At 44.7% G+C, this 18,361-nt stretch overlaps 1 protein-coding gene across 1 annotated transcript in view; it reads left to right on the top strand.

Annotated features, from left to right (window-relative positions):
* Positions 1-18,361, top strand: part of Wif1 (WNT inhibitory factor 1) — a 65,674-nt gene that overhangs the window by 43,316 nt on the left and 3,997 nt on the right. The window contains exons 4-8 of the mRNA XM_028869649.2: positions 4,875-5,015; positions 6,424-6,519; positions 7,686-7,781; positions 13,214-13,309; positions 18,102-18,197. Coding sequence (XP_028725482.1) covers positions 4,875-5,015; positions 6,424-6,519; positions 7,686-7,781; positions 13,214-13,309; positions 18,102-18,197 — 525 coding nt within the window. The remainder of the gene's footprint in view (positions 1-4,874; positions 5,016-6,423; positions 6,520-7,685; positions 7,782-13,213; positions 13,310-18,101; positions 18,198-18,361) is intronic.

Raw genomic sequence — 18,361 nt, 5'->3', positions numbered from 1 at the left:
TCACGGAGACTGGGTGGCTACCGCCCGCCATTTCCAACGGATCTGTGATGTGGCTTGCTACCTCGAGACTTGAAGATAGTCTTTTTTAGATCCAGGGCATCAAAGCCGTTGTGGGTGCCAAGAGGAGGAGAAGGGTCTTGGTTCTTTGCAATCATCTTCCCAGTGCTGCTGTGACCAACAGCCTCCCAGGGCGTTCACTGCCCATCTGCAGGGGTGAAGGAGAGAGGGTTTGTGTTCTCCCAGGGCGTTCACTGCCCATCTGCAGGGGTGAAGGAGAGAGGGTTTGTGTTCTGGAGATTCAAGGGCCTGAGATGTGTCACCCTGTGGACATGGACATCCTGCTCCAGAGATATGGATATGTAGATTCCGTTCAGATGGCATCCGCAGGGCTTTACCACTTCACGGAGAGGAGCAAAACACCCTGGCTCTGGAAAGTCTTGAATATGGTCACTCCATAATCTGCCATGGGATATGATATTTTTTTTTAGCTAAAGATAATTTTATATAAACTTTTTATTGATCCTCCCCCCCTCTTTAAAAAAAAAAAGCCAAGAATGAACACATAGCATGCTTCTCAGCATCCAGTGTATATTTTCAAATTCCCCCCTTACCTTTTTCTGATTAGTAAAACGCATAACAGAAGCTCACTGCAACTCATTAAAATCCATCAGCTCAGGTAATTACATCGGCCACTTGTGCCGAGCCTCCCATAAAACTCAAATCGTTAAATTTCTAACTTAATGCCTGCATCCCGCATCTCCCTCCCTTTAGCCGGTTTTAGTGCCTAGTAAAATCCGACTTTTGAGGCTATCAGCCCATCAGTTATTGAGTGTGCGATAAGAGAATGCCTTCCCTGGGAGTGCCTAAGTTCAACATCCCTTTCTAGCACCACGAAATCTAAAAGAACAAAACTTAGAAGCTGGGGAGACGTCCCTCTTGGGAAAGTTCTGGCCACACAGACCTCGGGCAAAAAGTTGAGCTTGGCAGTGCCCAGCTGTAATCCCATCAGTGGAGAGACACGGTCCCCAAACCTTGCTGGCCAGCCAGTCTAGGCCATTGGCAAGCTCCGTGTTCACTGAGAGACCTTGTCTCAAAAAAACATGAGGGAGGGCAACCCAGGGAAACAGCTGGTATCGACTCCCGACCTCTCCCTGTACAGGTATGAACACATGCATGCACACATGCACATCCATAAAAAATAATAAAATTAGAGGGAAAAGGCAGATACCATTTGGGTCAAGGTGAGATTTTAAAAAGAGGAACAGGTTTTCTCTGTTGACAAAGTGACGCCCCAACATGCGCGCGCGCGCACACACACTTCATTTTTCCCACTTAAGTCCTTTCACCTCAGTGTGCACGTGTATTTTTTTTCCTTTCTTTCTTTTAGAAGCAGATGTCGGGTTTGTTTGCAAAACCGCAGGTGTGAGAAGTTTATGAGGGTTTCAGATCGTTGCGGGGCAGCGATTCATTAGCCTCATTAGCTTGCTCACCACAGTGGGAGAAGGGAAGGCACCTTGAATTATTAAAAAAGTGGCCAAATCGCTCTGCCTTTGCTCCTAAGCATCCAGGTAGTGTTCGTTATTGTGCAGCGCTGTTTTATACCCCCAAGCCGCTTAGCTGTTCTCTTATCCCACGGGGCGCCTTTGTGCCTGGACATCTCTTGATCTTTTAACAGTTCTGGAGCGCCTGCCTTCTGGCATTTGAAGAGAACAAAAACAGGAAATACAACCCGTGGAGAGGTTCAGTAAAATTACTGAGTTATATGCATAAATATATATATATATATATATATTATATAATATATATATTTTCCCCCATAAAACCAGGGCTTTGCCCCTTTGAACACAGTCATTGCATGAAAGTCACAGAGCATCAGTATGTCTCAGGAACCCAGTGTGTAGAAGTTTCTAAATACGTGTTAAGGTTGGAGGGATTCCATCTTCTTGATGGCTCCAGGCCAGAATAAAAACGATCAGTATTTGCTGAGGGACGGAATACCACAGCAGCTGGAAGCATGGAGTACTTACGCTGAATACTTTTTATATACATGTGTATGTGTGCATGCACGTTCCTGTGGGTAGGGGGTGCTAGAGCACACGTACGTGTGTGAGTGTGAAGGCCAGAGGAACCGCCTCGGCTGTTATCCTCGGGAACACTATCCACCTAATTGGAGACAGGCTCCGTCATGGCCCTGGGGTTCACCAAAGTAGGCGAATTCACCAAATTAGCCATCCAATAAGCTTCAGGGACCCTTCTGTCCCTGCCTCCGCCAAGCGGGGATTGCAAGCACAGGCCACCATACCCAGCATTTAAAAAAAAAAATGATATTTCTATTAGTTCTTTGAGAATGTCATACAACTTGTTTTGATCATATTTATGTCCTCTCCCCTGGCTTCTTTCAAGTCCATCCCCACCTACCTGCCCACCCAGCTTCCTGTCCTCGCTTCCTCTCTTTTAGAAAAGCCCATCAAGTCTAATTTGTTTTTTCTCCAACGCTCTTGGGTGTAGAGCCTGTCCTGGAGCACGGTCCACCTCGCAGGGGGTCACATCTTAAAAGAAAACCGATTCTCCCTCTGCCAAAAGTTATCAGTTGCCAATAAGTCCTCAGCTGGGGAATGGGACTCTGTGCCCACCTCCTGCGTCAATCCCGGGCATTTTGGCTGGCATGAGCTTGCACAGGCCTTGGCGCATGCTCTCACAGGCTGCAAGTTGGCATGTGCAACCGCCGCGCTGTGTCCAGAAAACAAGTTCCTCGGAGTCGCCCACCATGTCTGAGACCTTCCTGCCCCCTCTTCCCAGGGCACTTGAGTGGATGGGTGCCCCACTTAGTGCTAGGTACTCTAGTCCACTAATAATTTTCTAGACGTCCACCGCTTGTGCACACCCAGAATTTTTGGGTCCTGAGGCTCCAACTCCAGCCTCCATACTTACAAGGCACTACTTTACCGACTGAGTAAATCAATCTAATCAGGGGACAGTTTAGAATCCTGTGACATTTGAAATTGAGTTCCTGCCGCCTCTCAACTTCTTGTGAGGGAAGTGGGTCCCATGAGAGGCTGCTCTGGGGGTTTAAAAAACCACGTCCATCTGCGTGTGGAAGGGGTGGATGTTCAGTTAGAATCGGTTTTCGCTTACTTCTCCCTGAGAGTTGTTTATATGCAATCTATTGTGTGCGGATGTGTACTTGAATGCCATGTGAGTTAATCTGTTTTAGTGTTCCGAAACTGTTTTCGTTCACCCCGGTTTAGCTTATGCAGCACAGACTGCACTGGAATTCACAACATCTGGACTTGTTTTCACTTAGCCTTTGGTAAAAGCGGCTTATCATTGCCTGAGGACGCGAGTCTATTTCTGCTATCTCCTGGCAAGGCCAGAGCCTGCAAGGGAACTTTTGTTCTGCAAACACATTAAGAAGACAGTACGGCCAGCTTGGGTGCTGAGGGGAGCAATTCCCAGCTTTTTTCAACTTCTAACCCTAGGAGAAAGGTGTAGTCACACTTCAAAGGGAAAAGGTTTGTCCTGCTTTAATATAAGCTTGTGCGTGGTGGCTATACCCACCACGCAAAAGCTCTCCGTACACTTACTGGCAGTATTATTTATTTATTTATTTATTTATTTATTTATTTATTTATTTATTTATTTATGGAAAAACTGGTGTCTAATTGTCAGCCAGACCAGTCTTTCTCAGTGGGTGGCATGATAATCCAGTATATTCTGGAAAGTTCCATAATCATTCTCTCATCCAATAGCCAATGTCTGGTTAGCCCATTCCAGCGAGTGACCTGCATTAGAGAATTGGTGGCCTCCTCATCCTCTTTGTGCAGAAACACTTGAGTGTCCACGTCATGCCTTGTAGCTTTGTCGTCAATACCTGGACATGCCAAGCACCCAACAGACGCACAGGAAGTGGCTCTACATTCACAGGAAGCTGAATCGTGAGGTCTAGCCTACCCGCCACATTAGCTCAGCCCACCAAACACTCCGTTATGTCAGCAGGTACCTTGAGAAAACAGCAACCTGGTTAACTCAGTCACCACTGGCGTCCAGGCAGAGTTGCAGAATATCATCAATGAATTTGTTTTGTTGCTTTCAAACCAGGGAAATAAAACATAAACTAGTGGGCTATTATTCCAAGGGCTTACTAAATGGATATTATATGATACCTTTTTTTTTCTGGCTCTTTGGCTAAACCGGGGTAAACATACCTATAAATGTCTCATGATGATTAATATAGTTATGCTTCCTTTTTGCATCTTTAATTTGCAGACCAAAAAATAAGAAATAAAAAAAAAACCCACACATCTTTTTAAGGTATGGCGCTGGAGAGATGGTTCAGTGGTCAAGAGGAGTTACTGCTCTTAAAGAGGACCCAAGTTTGTTTCCTATATTAGGTGGCTCACAGCTGCCTGTAAACTCCAGCTCTTGGGATCTGACATGCTCTTCTGGCCTCCACCCGCCTGCACATGGGCCCATATACACACATGCACACACACATATGCAGAAATTAAAATAAAATCTTAAAGCGAACATACAAGCTAAGATTAAGCCAAAGATATACAAGCCAAGAACCTGTCTCAAAAAAAAAGGGGGGGGGTTATCAACAAAATATGCCCAGTTCTGCATTAGCTGAACACAAATTACCAAGAATCGTTCATTCTTTTAGCACCTAGTACGATGCATACGTTCCACAGAGACTGTCCGGGTAATCAAAATGCCATCTCAGCTCCAGGAGAAATACACAAAAATCACAAAAAAAAAAAAAAAAAAAAAAAAAAAAATGTGACCCTTTTTGCTGCTTCTTGGTCTCCCTGGGATTCCTGTAGCACCAGGATCAATTGGTTAGGTTGATTTCACGGACTATCTTTTCCCCACAGTTGTTCAAGTTGGCTTCCCGTGTCTCGGCAAACAGGACGGCGTGGCCGCATTTGAGGTGAATGTGATCGTCATGAACTCTGAAGGCAACACCATCCTTCAGACCCCTCAAAATGCCATCTTCTTTAAGACTTGTCAACAAGGTGAGCTCGGACAGGCACTCAAGAGAAGGCTTTGGCGGTGGGGAGTCTCGGGCTTGTTTTGTTCTTTTCTTTGTATGTATACTTTGTAGGGAAGGGGGAGTAAACACAGGGCCCATTAACAAGGACTTCGATTTTCTCAGGCTTCGAACCACATAGGGACTCCAGTGTGCCTTCGAACACGGGCTCTTCTTCCCCATTTTCTGACATAACATTTAGGAGTCCCCAAGTGTATGTCACCCACCGCCACAGACGTCACCTTTCTTGTTCCAGTTCCTCGTTGCAGGTGTCAACCATTACTAACATTTCTCCTGGTTGAAAGTCACACTACCCATGCCCCTGCCAAATGCTTGGCACAGTTCATAACCACAGAAGACAAGAAGTCGTGATCACACAATGATGTAGATGTAACCAACAGTCTTGTTAAATAAGAAACACAGAACCAATGTAAAAGAGAAAGCCAAGAGGTCAGAGCTCAGAGCTAAAATCTCACCCTTCCTCCTGCAGTGTCCCAGCTTCTCGAAAGAGAGCTATTTCCTGTCTGTCCATCTTTTTATAGTATTTTGTTCTGCCTTCTCATTGGTTGTAAACCCAAACACATGACTGCCTCGTCACTGTCTGTATGTACAGCCCCCTAGGTCTTAAAGGCATATGTCTCCAATGCTGGCTGTATCCCTGAATACACAGAGATCTATGGGATTAAAGGCGTGTGCCACCACCGCCACACTCTTGCTATGACTCTAATAGCTCTGACCCCCGGGTAACTTTATTTATTAACATACAATCAAAATCACATTTCAGTACAATTAGAATACCACCACACAATGACCCTATCAGGCGGGTCTCAGCACCTCACTGCTATGCCCTGGGTGCCCACTAACCACAAGGGCACAGCTTCTTCCCCCTGCCAGCACCAAGTTTTAACTATGAAATCTGTCAATGCTCTAAACATATACAGAAAAACCATCTGCTCTCTGGCAGTGAATTTTGTTGTTGTTTTGTTTTGTTTTTTTGAGACAGGGTTTCTCCATGTAGTTTTGGAGCCTGTCCTAGATCTCACTCTGTAGCCCAGGCTGGCCTCGAACTCACAAAGATCCACCTGACTCTGCCTCCTGAGTGCTGGGATTAAAGGTGTGCACCACCACCCCCTGGCCTCTGGCTGTGAATATTAAAGGCAATGCCCCTCCCTCTTCTGGTGTGACTTTAAAGACTTAAGCATACTTTCGGAGGAGGGAAAAAGTAAAAGTTACTTTCCTCCCCTCAGGCATGGTCCACTGTTGTCAATAAAACTGCAGGAAGAACTGTGTGAGAACCGAGGGATGTGGTTGGAAAGGTTAAAGATTGTGGTATTCAATCAATAATATAAATGACTGTCCATGTCTCACGCCGGCCTTGTTTCTCTTTGGTGCAGCCGAGTGTCCCGGAGGGTGTCGAAATGGAGGCTTCTGTAACGAAAGGCGGGTCTGCGAGTGTCCTGATGGGTTCTATGGGCCTCACTGTGAGAAAGGTGAGCAAGGCAGTTGGCCAGCCTGGCTTGCTTCCCAATGAACATGGAAGCCACAGACGCCCCATGGGGGTCTTTTGTTGTCTGTGACACATCTCTTGAACTTACTATTATTATTTGATAATGTTTTAAGGATCAGTGAAACTTTAAATAGCCACAGAAGACCTGTTGGAAAGTCGTACTTCCATGGGTTGGTTTCTGTTAACGCAGTGTGTGGCCAGAACTTTGGCCAGAGAACTTTGATCTAGGGCCTCTGTTCTTCGTGATCAAGCTTCCAGCCGGCCTATATTTACAGTGTACTTTGTGATACTCTTATGAAAGTTGTAAGGTTCTAACATCACAACTGATTTGAAGTTCTTCCAATTAAAAATAGCTCAATTCACAATTAAACCCATTCCTGAGTATAAGCTATAACAGCATAAATTGAAAATAATTTGGGCAGTAAGTACGTTTATTTCAGAAGTATTTTTGAGACCATTATATGAAAAGAAAAATGAGTATTAATCACAAATCTTTAAGTACCAAGAACTTATTTGACCAGAGTAAGCAAAAAATATTTTTTACTCTTAAGAAATAAGAGTATTTTCTTATGTGCACTTATCTTGGAGTTTAAAGATCAAGGAAATGGGGCAGAGAAAAAAATATTTGCAGGGTTTTTTGTTTGTTTGTTTTTTGTTTTTTTTTTTTAAATCACATCATAGTCAAGTTGATTCTGAGAAAGAGTTTTGTTGTTATTGTTGTTTGGAGTTTTTGTTTTTGTTTTGTTTTGTTTTGTTTCATTTTTTGTTTGTTTACCCAGACAGGGTTCTCTGTGTAGCCCTGGCTGTCCTGGAACTTGTTTATATAGACCAAGCTGGCCTCGAACTCACAGAGATCTGCCTGCCTCTGCCTCTGAGTGCTGGGATTAAAGGCATGCGCCACCATGGCTGGCCTGATTCTGAGAAAGATTTAATCGGGCATTCTAAGTAGAACAAAGTCAAAATTCTTGCCTAGGAAATTGGCTGAGAAGTTGAAAAATAGTTGAATTAATATATAGCAGAATTGTCTATCTAAAGAGTAAACATTTCAGACTCCACCTCAGAGTTGTAAGTGGTGGAATCATTGACATTGCAAAGTGATGCTGCTGCAGAGTCCGGCTTGGCCTTAATCAGAGCCCTCTCTCCTGTAAGCTCTCTGCGTACCTCGATGTATGAACGGCGGACTCTGTGTCACCCCTGGGTTTTGTATCTGCCCGCCTGGATTCTATGGCGTCAACTGCGACAAAGGTAACAGGATTTTTATTATTATTATTATTATTATTATTATTATTATTATTATTTCAAGATGTGTGTGTGTGTGTGTGTGCGCGCGCGCGCGCGCGCGTGCGTGCATGCGCGCGTGCGCATGCGTGTGTTTGCACATTTCATGTGGAGGCCAGAAGAGGGCAATGGGACCCCCCAAAGCTGGAGTTACAAGTGGTCCTAAGCCTCCATGTGGGTGGTTGGAAGCAAACCCTGTCCTCTGGAAGAATAGTCAGTGTTCTTGACCACTCAGCCCTCTCTCCAACCTCCCAAATACACATTCTTAACATCATCACTCTCTAAACACCGTATGCTGTGTGGGGTAAAGATGATGTTATCACCTTGTAAACACCGTGTGCCATGTGGGGTAAAGACGACTGCTATATACCTGGAACCCCAGTTTGAGTATTGCTTAACCCAGCAGAAGAAGTTTATTTTCACTCCCAGAGTGCTCCAGTGCAGGAATATACAGGTCAGTGACTTAAGCAACATCCATCTGTGGTCCCCATAGGGTAGAAAAGACAGGAAAAATCTAAATGGGGATCAGGAACACCTCTCGTCAGCTAAGAAGCAAGACTCCAGCACAGTTAATATTTGCTGTGAAGGTTGCCGCCACGCAGAAACCATCCCCTTCCTAGATACTTTATGTTAAAACAGCAGTGAAGCCGACTTAAAGTCCCAACGTCTATGACCTTGTACAGGGCTCATTGAATACTCTATTTATAAGAGGTCAGGTGCCTCCCTCTAAACACAGCAGCAATGCGTCAGATTTCACTCACAGGGAGTGGATTCAAACTTGGCCCTGAAAAACGCCCTGCCTACTTAGCCGGTCCACAACTTTTCAATTGGAAAAACCTTTTTAAATACTCTGTAAAGTATGTGGATTGAACGAAGGTATCCTAATATCCATAATGCTATTTACCACAGAATATTGATTTTTTTATTAATAAAATATGCCTTAAATAGGTAACAAGTACTGTTTTTAAGTGGTGTCTCTAGGGGTCAGTCATTCAGCATGGAGTCATACTGCAGCACAGATTTCTATTCAGTTGGTTGGTTTGCTTTTTTGTGTGTGCGTGCACAGTTTTAGGGAAAGAGTCCTTGGCATGATTAGAGGAGTGATTGGCATGTCTTGTTGTCTTGGGCTATACAAAGCACTTCCATATGATTATCTGATTAGACTCTTGACAACCCTTGAGACAGGAGAGCATTAAACATTTCACTCCCAGAAAAGCGTACTGAGGTTTATATAACTTGAATCACTTGACCCAGTACTTGGGGGTACGGATTCCCTCCACTGTACCCCATTGTCGTTCACTGTCTAATCAGGTCCCCGCTCCCAAGTGACCTGAGACTTGAACAGATAAGTTGGGTCATGGGTTTTCCCTCTTTGCCTCCTGTCTTCCATCCCCAGAATGAGATACTATCTGAAAGCATTTGCATCTTTTTTTATTGTGAAACCACAGCATTGGATTAAAAATATTTTAAATACATATTCCTAAAGACTACAACCTAGGGGCTGCAGTCATTCTTAACAGCAAGTCAGTAAAGTTACTCAAGAGTGCGTCTTCATTTGTTCAGATTTAGCATTTGGTATCTCTACCATTACAAAGCCAGGCATTTCTTGGAATGGAGTAAAACTCAGGCTATAACAGACTATTGGAAATAAAACAAACCTTCAGAGACTTGAACTGACACACAGCCAGGATCAATGACATGATTATTGACACCTGTCTGTCCAGCTGTGGCCATTATTGCCCAGGCTTATTCGATGAAAGATCTACTGAGGTCTGTTATCCAACCGGGGCTGGCTCAGCCCTCCTTATGCAACCTGGTGGGTCCCTGCTCCCAAGAGGTCACCATATTGATGCTCAGTTTAATACAGACAGCTGACAGGCATAGTGTGATACTGCATAGAACTCCTGGACTCAAGAGATCTTCCTGTCTCCAAAGTGGCTGAAATGGCAGGCACACACCACCGCCCTGGCTATTGTGAGATATATATATGCTACAGTGTCACAAATACTTCAGTGTTATGAAGGAAAAATATACATTTGTAATCCAGTACATTTTATATTCCAGAATATTCTGTCTTTCAGATGAAAGATTTTCCTCCATGTTATACTCTAGTAATTTTTTAAAAACTCATTTGGAAAAATCTGCTGAAACTTCATTTGGTCTCTCTGGAGACCTGGGAACATAAAACATATTTTTTTTTACTGGCTCAACAAAAGATTCTTTTATTATCCACGAAGGAAAATGGAGCTGCTGAAAAATGGTTTAATTACTGGCACGGAGCTAGGCTTTAGCACGATATTTTGGAACAAACTTTAAAGAATCACGTCCATCGGCCACATGGGGACATCTGCCACAAACTTTAGGAAATGACTAGTTAAGCCCTGGCCGATCTACCCTCAGCCACAGTGACATTGAGTTAGCCTCTCTGGTTCACGGCAAAACCAAATTGGTGTTAGTTCGCTTTCTGTTGCGATAACAAAATGCCTTCGACTCAGTGTTTACAAAAAAAATAAATAAATAAAAAGTGGGGCCAGTTAAGTTCACAGTCCTGGAGTTTCAGTGCGACCATCTGTCTGGCTTTGGTGAGGGCCTCAGGCTACACCACAACATGGAAGTCAGCATCATGGTGGGAGTAGCTGCTAGAAGGAGAGATTTCACGGCAAGACACATCCAGAGGCCTTTGAGAGCTGGGCAGCCCTGTAAGAACTACTGAGGTGGATGATCCCAGTGAGCTAACCACGTTCCATCAGATCCCACTTCTGAATGGTCCCACCTCTTCTCCACACCGTGCTCTGGTGACCAAGCTTAGAGCATACGAACCATTAGCCAAACCATGACAGAAATGCTGACAACCTTGGTCAGGATGGCAAAAGCAGTTTGAAAGTCCCAAGAATAAGGACAAATTACTCGAGTGTTGTCCTAGTCAGGGTTACTGTGGCTGTGCTGAAACACCATGACCAAAAAAACACTGGCTTACACTTCCATTGCCATGTCATCGGGGGAGGAAGTCGGGCCAGGAACTCAAGCAGAGAAGGAAACTGGAGGCAGGAGCTGATGCAGAGGCCATGGAGGGGTACTGCCTACTGGCCTGCTCCTCATGGCTTCCTCAGCCTATTTTCCTATAGGACCCAGGAACATCAGCCCAGGGATGGCCCCACCTACAATGGGCTGGGCCCTCCTCTATTAATCACTAGTGAAGAAAATGCCCTCCAGCTGGATCTCATGGAGATATTTTCTCAACTGAGGCAGCCTCCTTTCAGATGACTAGCTTGTGTCAAGTTGACATAAAACTAGTCAGGACAGATATGGGATCGGTGCATGTAATTCCACATTCTGGTGGCTGAGACAGGAGAGTCATGAATTAAAAACATGCTGTATGTTAACTCAAGAAGAAGGGGCGTAGGGGGTGGGCAATCAAATTATGCAGCCAAATTTAACAAGTTCTATTTCAAGTGTGCTGTCAGGTCCATTGCCCTTCACAAATCAGTGAACAGCAAGGTGGTGGGGGAGAGGGGAGATGCTGTGGAATAACCTTCTTGTACACTGTAAAGATTTGTCACTCAAATTGGTTTAATAAAATGCTGAATGGCCAGTAGCCAAACAGGAAGTATGTGTGGAGCAACCAAACTAAGAATGTTGGGAAGAAGAAGGGCAGAGTCAGGAGTCACCAGCCAGCCACAGAGGAAGCAAGATAAGAATGTCATATTGAGAAAAGGTACCAAGCCACATGGCTAAACATAGATAAGAATTATGGGTTAATTTCAGTGTAAGAGCTAGTCAGTAATAAGCCTGAGCTACTGGCCAATTAATATAAGCCTCTGTGTGGTAATTTTGGAAGCAGCTGCTGGGTATCTGGGAATTGCTGGTGGGGTAGAGACTTCTGCCTTCAGGGAGGGGCATGGGCCAAGTGAACATTGATCCTAATGTTCTCTCACCCCCATCCTATTCTGGGAAGACATAAGAACGTCAAGTGGCGGTGGGGGGCGGGGACAGGACTCACACATAAAAACAACTGCTCAGCCCTAACAACACTCTCTCCAAGCAGCAAAGAGAGGGCCTACAGGGCTGGATTTCCTACACTCTAAATCCTGTCCCAGAATGGGACTGTGTGTTCATTTCTGCATCAAGATGCTCAACGCACTGTTGTCTTCATCTGGGAAGCGTTTGTGATTTTCGAATGCCCCTTAATGCATTTAAGAAGCCCGGGGTTCGCAGAGCGTTCTAATCGAACTTGTCTTCCCCAAAAGCGCACACACTTTAAATTTTCTGACTTTCACACTGGAAGTCTTTAGTCATCTGTTTTACATGACTCAAGAACAAAACCAGGACACATGACTGAAATTTATTTAAGCTCTCATTTTTAGGTTTTGACTTTGTTTTTGTTTCTTTGGTTTGTTTGTTTGTTTGTTTGTTTGTTTGTTTGTTTTGAGGCAGGGTCTCAGATAGCCACATACCCCAGGCTGGCCTCAAACTCACCGTGTAGCCAGAAAAGACAGTGACTTCCCCTTGTCTCTGCTTCCCTGGATTCTGGGACCGCAAACGCGTGCTTCTACCCCCGGCCCAAACTCTCATTTTAATATTCCTTACTGAAGGAGCCAAGCTGCCTCCAGTCTAGTATTTCCTCCTTCCTCTTCCCATTTCTCTATTCTCCACTTTAAATGCCAACGATCAGTGAAATTCAAGACACTGGCACCAAGAGGGAGGGACTCGGGATGGGTTACAGCACGTTTATCCCCCCAGGAGGGTAATTGGATTTTCGCTGTGTCGAACCCCCCCCCCATGTCACCTCTCAGGCTCAGTCATGGCTCCTCCCCATCCCTGGGACCTCACAGGGTCCACAGCCTGTCTCTCTGAGTGCAATTACTCCAGTCTTTCCCCAACTGCCATGACAGTCCCTTTTTAAATGCCGTTTGTTAAAACGAACCTCCGCGCGTCTGAGAGTCGCTTCCTCCTGGTTGGACCCTGACACTTTTGACACCGCTCTTCTCTTTATCTAACCCCAATAAGTTTTCTCCCTTTTTCTTCCAAACTTGATGCTTTCAAAAAGTACCACCTTGGATTTGCAGATTCTTCTTTTTAGCACATACATTTTTATTCAAAAAGACTTTTATTTCACACCTATTATACCTTTTTTCATTAGGAATGAATACAATGTGTGATATCCTATTCTCTCTTACATTCTGAAACGGAGTTTTTGTGACTTGACTGTAATTCTGGTTTGAATCGGTTATGTCAAATAATGGGGTGTTTGGTTATAACTTTTCTCTTAGCTGTAAAGTGGTTTGTTTATTATGTAGATGAGACTGCGTTAGACTGGAGAAATAGCACTCACTCTAAGTGAAATCCTTGCTAGGCTTAGCTTCCTGTCTAATGACGCCCCCTGTCGTTCATCTTAACAGCGAACTGCTCAACTACCTGCTTTAATGGCGGCACCTGCTTTTACCCCGGCAAATGCATTTGCCCTCCAGGACTCCAGGGAGAGCAGTGTGAAATGAGTGAGTATGGACCTCAGCATTCTTCCGGGCTTAGGGGCAAGGGACCTGAAAGACTGTCTCATGCTTCTTTTTGCCACTGAGAAATCTGAAGCCTAGAAAGGATGGAGACCTTGTGTGAAACCTTAGGCCAGTGGTTTCCTAGTTCCTCTACCGCTCCCTTTGTCTAAAAGTAAGGCTAAGAAAGACAGCGCATACCCCACAAGGACGGAAGGTTTTCTTCCACGAATCATTACTAATATTCTAGAACAGAGTGACCCATCTAAGAGAAAAGGATAGAAGAGGACGTAAACAGTGTACAGTAATTAAAACACCACCACAGCCACCTGAGGGACTCCAGGGATATATTATATAAAAGGAGGCAGACGCACAAAAGGGGTCTCCCCACGAGTCCGTGGTCTTCGAGTTCAAGAGGCAAACACAAATGAAGTGGAAACTGGAGTTGCTGTTGGGGGGCCAAGAGGAACTTTATGGGGTGCTGGGAATCCCTGTGTCTTCTACAGCAGTGTTACATGAGTGTTCAGATTTAAAAAAAAAAAAATAGCTGAGCTGTGAACTTAAAGCGGACACCCGCTCTGCCCACACTGAGTGGTCTATCATGCGTCAATACTTGAAGAGTGGCCCCAGCCCCGCCACCTACCAGCTGCCTGTCACCCAGATCTCTCTTTGAAACTCAGCAATGAGCCAGTTCAGTCTAAGCTGCACTATGGCCCGGAAGACAGCCAGCATGGAGGCACCTGTCCAGGCAGGCGCCCAAGCCGTCAGGTGTGCCTGCGAGGGGTCCCTTCTGCCTTTTGGAGGTGTGTGTCGAGGGCAGTCCTTCTCAGCTGTCCATCTCTAAAGCCCCGCTGTGCTTGGTGCCGTCACTGTTCCCAAAGCTGAGGTAGATTCCAAATTGAATAATGCTAAGTTCCTATTTTAACTTTCAACCTCTAATTTATTTGTGGGTTTTTGTACTTTAATGAGTAGTCGATGAAGTAACCGTTTTTTATAGAGTTCAAATGGACTAGCTCTGAAGTTTCCATAGAACGTGTAATTAATTGTCAGGATGTGGTTTCTGTTCTTATTAATTACTCTTTCCTGATAAAGACATCTTGAGCCGACCCCCTCAATTTTCTCCCCGTGCTCGGCCCCAGACATTGCATACTTTGTTTACGAGTCTTTGTTCGTGGGTTCATTTCATGTAAGGATGCCTTTTCATGCCTTGTGTTTATGAACTTTCCTCTGGCAAAGGCTCTCTCTCTCTCTCTCTCTCTCTCTCTCTCTCTCTCTCTCTCTCTCTCTCTCCCTCCCTCCCTGCCTTTCTTCCTTTCCTCCCCCCACCTTCTCTCTCTTCTGGTGTGTGTGTGTGTGTGTGTGTGTGTGTGTGTGTGTGTGTGTGTGTTAATTCTAACTGGACCAAAAATGTAGGGTTTTGAAACTTATCACAGATCCAGCCACAAGTTTTATTCCAATTCCTTTAGAAAACTTCCTGTTTTCTGTGAAAGAGAACACTACCAGAAAGTGGGTGGGTGGGTGGGGGAGCAGACATAGGTCTGGAGTTGAAATTTCTCTGAGTGCACAGACAAAAGGCAGAGTTGAACCATTTGTTCTTTTTTTTTTTAAGTGAATGTCTAATTCACATACCATAAGATTCGGCATTTTACATGTATCATCCTGCACATCCACAAGTTATGCTGTCCCTCAATATGCTTCAGAACAAATTATGACCACCCCTAAATAACAGTTTATACCTATGTTTATTAGAAATGTCTCCCAAGTCCCCTCATAATCCCACAGCCTGACAACTATCCATCTACCTTCTTTCTCTCTAGTTTTGCCTATTCTAAACACCTCATATAAATGGAGTCATACAAGAGTTAGCGTTTTGTGCTCAGCTTCTTTCCTTCAAGGCCATTGTTATCGAGGACTGCACATGGTGCAGAATGCCAGTCCATCACTCCTTTCTATTGTTGAGTAACACCCAGCTGTGTGGGTAGAGTTCATTTGTTTATTCACGTATCAGTCGAGGAACATTTGAATTGTCCCCGCGCAGGAAAAGAAAGTTAGACTGTCGGAGAAAATAATCAAAAAACCCCTCAACATTCCGAGGCCCGCACATGGTGGGTGTCAGTCAGCCCTTGAACACCTCTGTACAGCGCTTTCCTCTTGTTGTCTGTGAAATAGAGTTACGGCGTGAAGTGATCCCACGGTCTCACAGGTGGAGGACGCTGGGTGTCTTCACTCCATGGTAGATGCCTTATGGTCTGGCATTGTTCTTACAAGGACTCCTCCATGGGTTACACTAAAACACTGTTTAAACTTAGTGAAATCTTCCTCAGGCAACATGTCACCTCTACAAATAGGTTGACTCCTTGGGGTCTCAGTAGACCTGTTGTTTCCAATCACTATAATGTGGCGGCAAAGTATTCTCAGGCAAAAGAAGTCAGTATTAAAACGCTTTGGGTATTCTGAATACTAAAACCGTCAGATGGTGCTATTGATACTATGGTCATTGAACTCGCTGTGACCTAACAGCACCCTGCAAACTCATATTCTGCTGGGTAAGAACCTGGAGAGACCTTCCTGTCCTCCCCCTGTGGTCTTCCTATTCTCCCTCCCAGCTGAGATGAACCTAAGAGTCTTCATTTCTCTCTGACCAAGAACGTGACGGGACCGATAGAATGAGGGGGAGAACTCTCTACCAGTTAGACTGCAATGTTCCCCATCACCAAGTTCATCCCCACCCCCACCCCCCATGGAGCACAGAGCTCACCAGCTCTTCACATGGAGAAGCAGTGTATCTCTTCCACTGAGTAATGATCATCCCACATGGAGCGGTCTTGATCCAGCTGTGCTGGGGTCACATGCTTCTTCGGAAGTTTGGAGTTAGAGCCTTTCCTGCAAATGGTGTTCTTTAGAAAAACGGGACTCTTTGGGGACTTTTAGTGATCAATAAACAGGTGGTCTTTGAGACTGGGAATGAAAGGTCGTCTTTGCGACTGAGAATGTAGCTTCCTTGGGACAAGAGTGCTTGTGTAACATGCACAAGCCCTGTGTTTGCTCCCCAGTACTGAATAAAACTGTCTAAGATGGTGCGCACCTTTGAGCCAGCACTGGGAATATGGGGGTCAAAGGATCAAAAAGAAGTTCAAGGCCATCCTTAGCTACATAGTGAATTGAATTGGAGACCAGCCAGGCCACATGAGATTCTGTCTCAAGAAAGAGAGGGGTGGGCTTTAGGGGGGAAAAAGCCGAATTCTAGTCTATCGAAGAGCCCTTAGCCTTCCAACACTGTTGTGTGTAGACTGTCTTCATGACTTTGTCCAGTTTGTAAACAAAGTTCTTTGGGGTAAGTAAAAAGCAAAAACTAAAGTGTTTGTAGCAAAACAGTTTTCACATGGAATTCAATTGTTTTGTTAAAAACAGTGCTTATTAGTAAAGAGCATTATAGTTTGCTTTGTTTCAAGCTTTCTTTGGTCATTAAAAAAATCAGTGAGTGAAAGGTGAGTTTGTTAATGCTAATGATTTTATTAGTAAAAAGAAAAGAAAAGAACAAGAACAAAAGCCCAAACTGGGTCACTACTGAAGTCTCGTGGCCGCTGGCTGTCTTTGGGATATCATCATGCACTCAGCAGGATGTGGTTTCAGCTTTGGGTTAACAGCCCCTTATCAGTTCCTTCTAAGAAGTTGTCCTTTAAATAGAAAATTCTAGATCGTAGAGGAAAATAAACACTTGTAGCCTAAGAAAGGAGAACACTATTGCATAGTTCTTGCATCTCTGGTCCTGTTCCGGTTCTACAATTCTAGGGTTCAAAGTTCTGTGAAAACATTAGCAATATTCATTCGATGCAGAGTTAACAGGGAGAAGGGTGTATCCTTAGGCTCTCAGACAGTCCAGAAAAATTGGTTGTTATGGCAACAGGAACTCCACCCTTTTCTATAGCAAACTGTCCCCTCATCTGACCTGTTCCACCCATTTTCCTCCCACCCAGGTGCTTCTCTGGGTCCTTCTGCATTACATGCTGCCATCCCACCATGGCAGTGAGAAGATGTCCTCTCCAAAGGACAATAAACCAGCGGGCATCAGATGCCACTAAACAAACGTTCCCCTCTGTTCTTTCCAGCCAACTCTCATGTGCTTCTGATCTAATCCTTGGGCGGACGGACCGGCAGGACAGGGTCCAGCTGCCCATCGTGGTGACTGGCCCACAAGCACGCTTCGTGTTGTCCTTTCCTTCCTTCTCCGCTGCACTCTGTTCATGCCCCCGTTCCTGTCCCCAAGGTCCCCGTCTCCCGGTTAAGCTACCGAAATGCAGACTTGCTTTCTGAAAGACGATGCCAGGCTCAGGCTGTCATCAGGTGTGGGTATAGACAGACTTACTTCCAGAAAAAAAAAGGGGTATGCAAAAACCAGGAGGTGTAGAAAAGCTCATGTAGTGAGTCAGTCATGTATGAGGCTCCAGAACAGTGTGTATGAAAAAACAAGCATGCAGGAGCTGGGTTAGTTTGCATTTCCTATGTTTTGTGCATTTGGCAGCATATTATGCATTTATGGAAAAAGAGGCATTATACATAGCACAATATGATATAATATAACTCATATAATATATAATATAATACAGATAATCATATCAACATATTAGCTTGTCTCCAAAACAAAAACAATATTAAAGCCAGAAGAGACCTAAAATGGATGGAAATGACTGCCGTTTCAAAGCATGTCTCCTTTCAAAGCCTTGTTAACTCCTTTGAAAGATGTAATTACTGTTGAACAAAGTCCTTCCTTACTTAACTAATTGCTTCTCTACTGCAGGCAAATGCCCACAACCCTGCCGAAATGGAGGTAAATGCATTGGTAAAAGCAAATGTAAGTGTCCCAAAGGTTACCAAGGAGACCTCTGTTCTAAGCGTAAGTACCGTACACGGTGGCGGTATGGGTGCAGGGCAAGCGCATTTAGTGTTTTCTCTGGATATAATGTCCAACCTGCTGCGTGTTGTCTGGACATCAGGGTTGACTCCCCCCCCCCCCGCCCCGCCCCCATGTATATGCTTCCTTTAATTAGACCACAGGTG

The sequence above is a fragment of the Peromyscus leucopus genome, chromosome 18 (genome assembly GCF_004664715.2).
Source record: "Peromyscus leucopus breed LL Stock chromosome 18, UCI_PerLeu_2.1, whole genome shotgun sequence".
Lineage (NCBI taxonomy): Eukaryota > Metazoa > Chordata > Mammalia > Rodentia > Cricetidae > Peromyscus > Peromyscus leucopus.
This window is presented reverse-complemented; position numbering and strand designations above follow the sequence as displayed.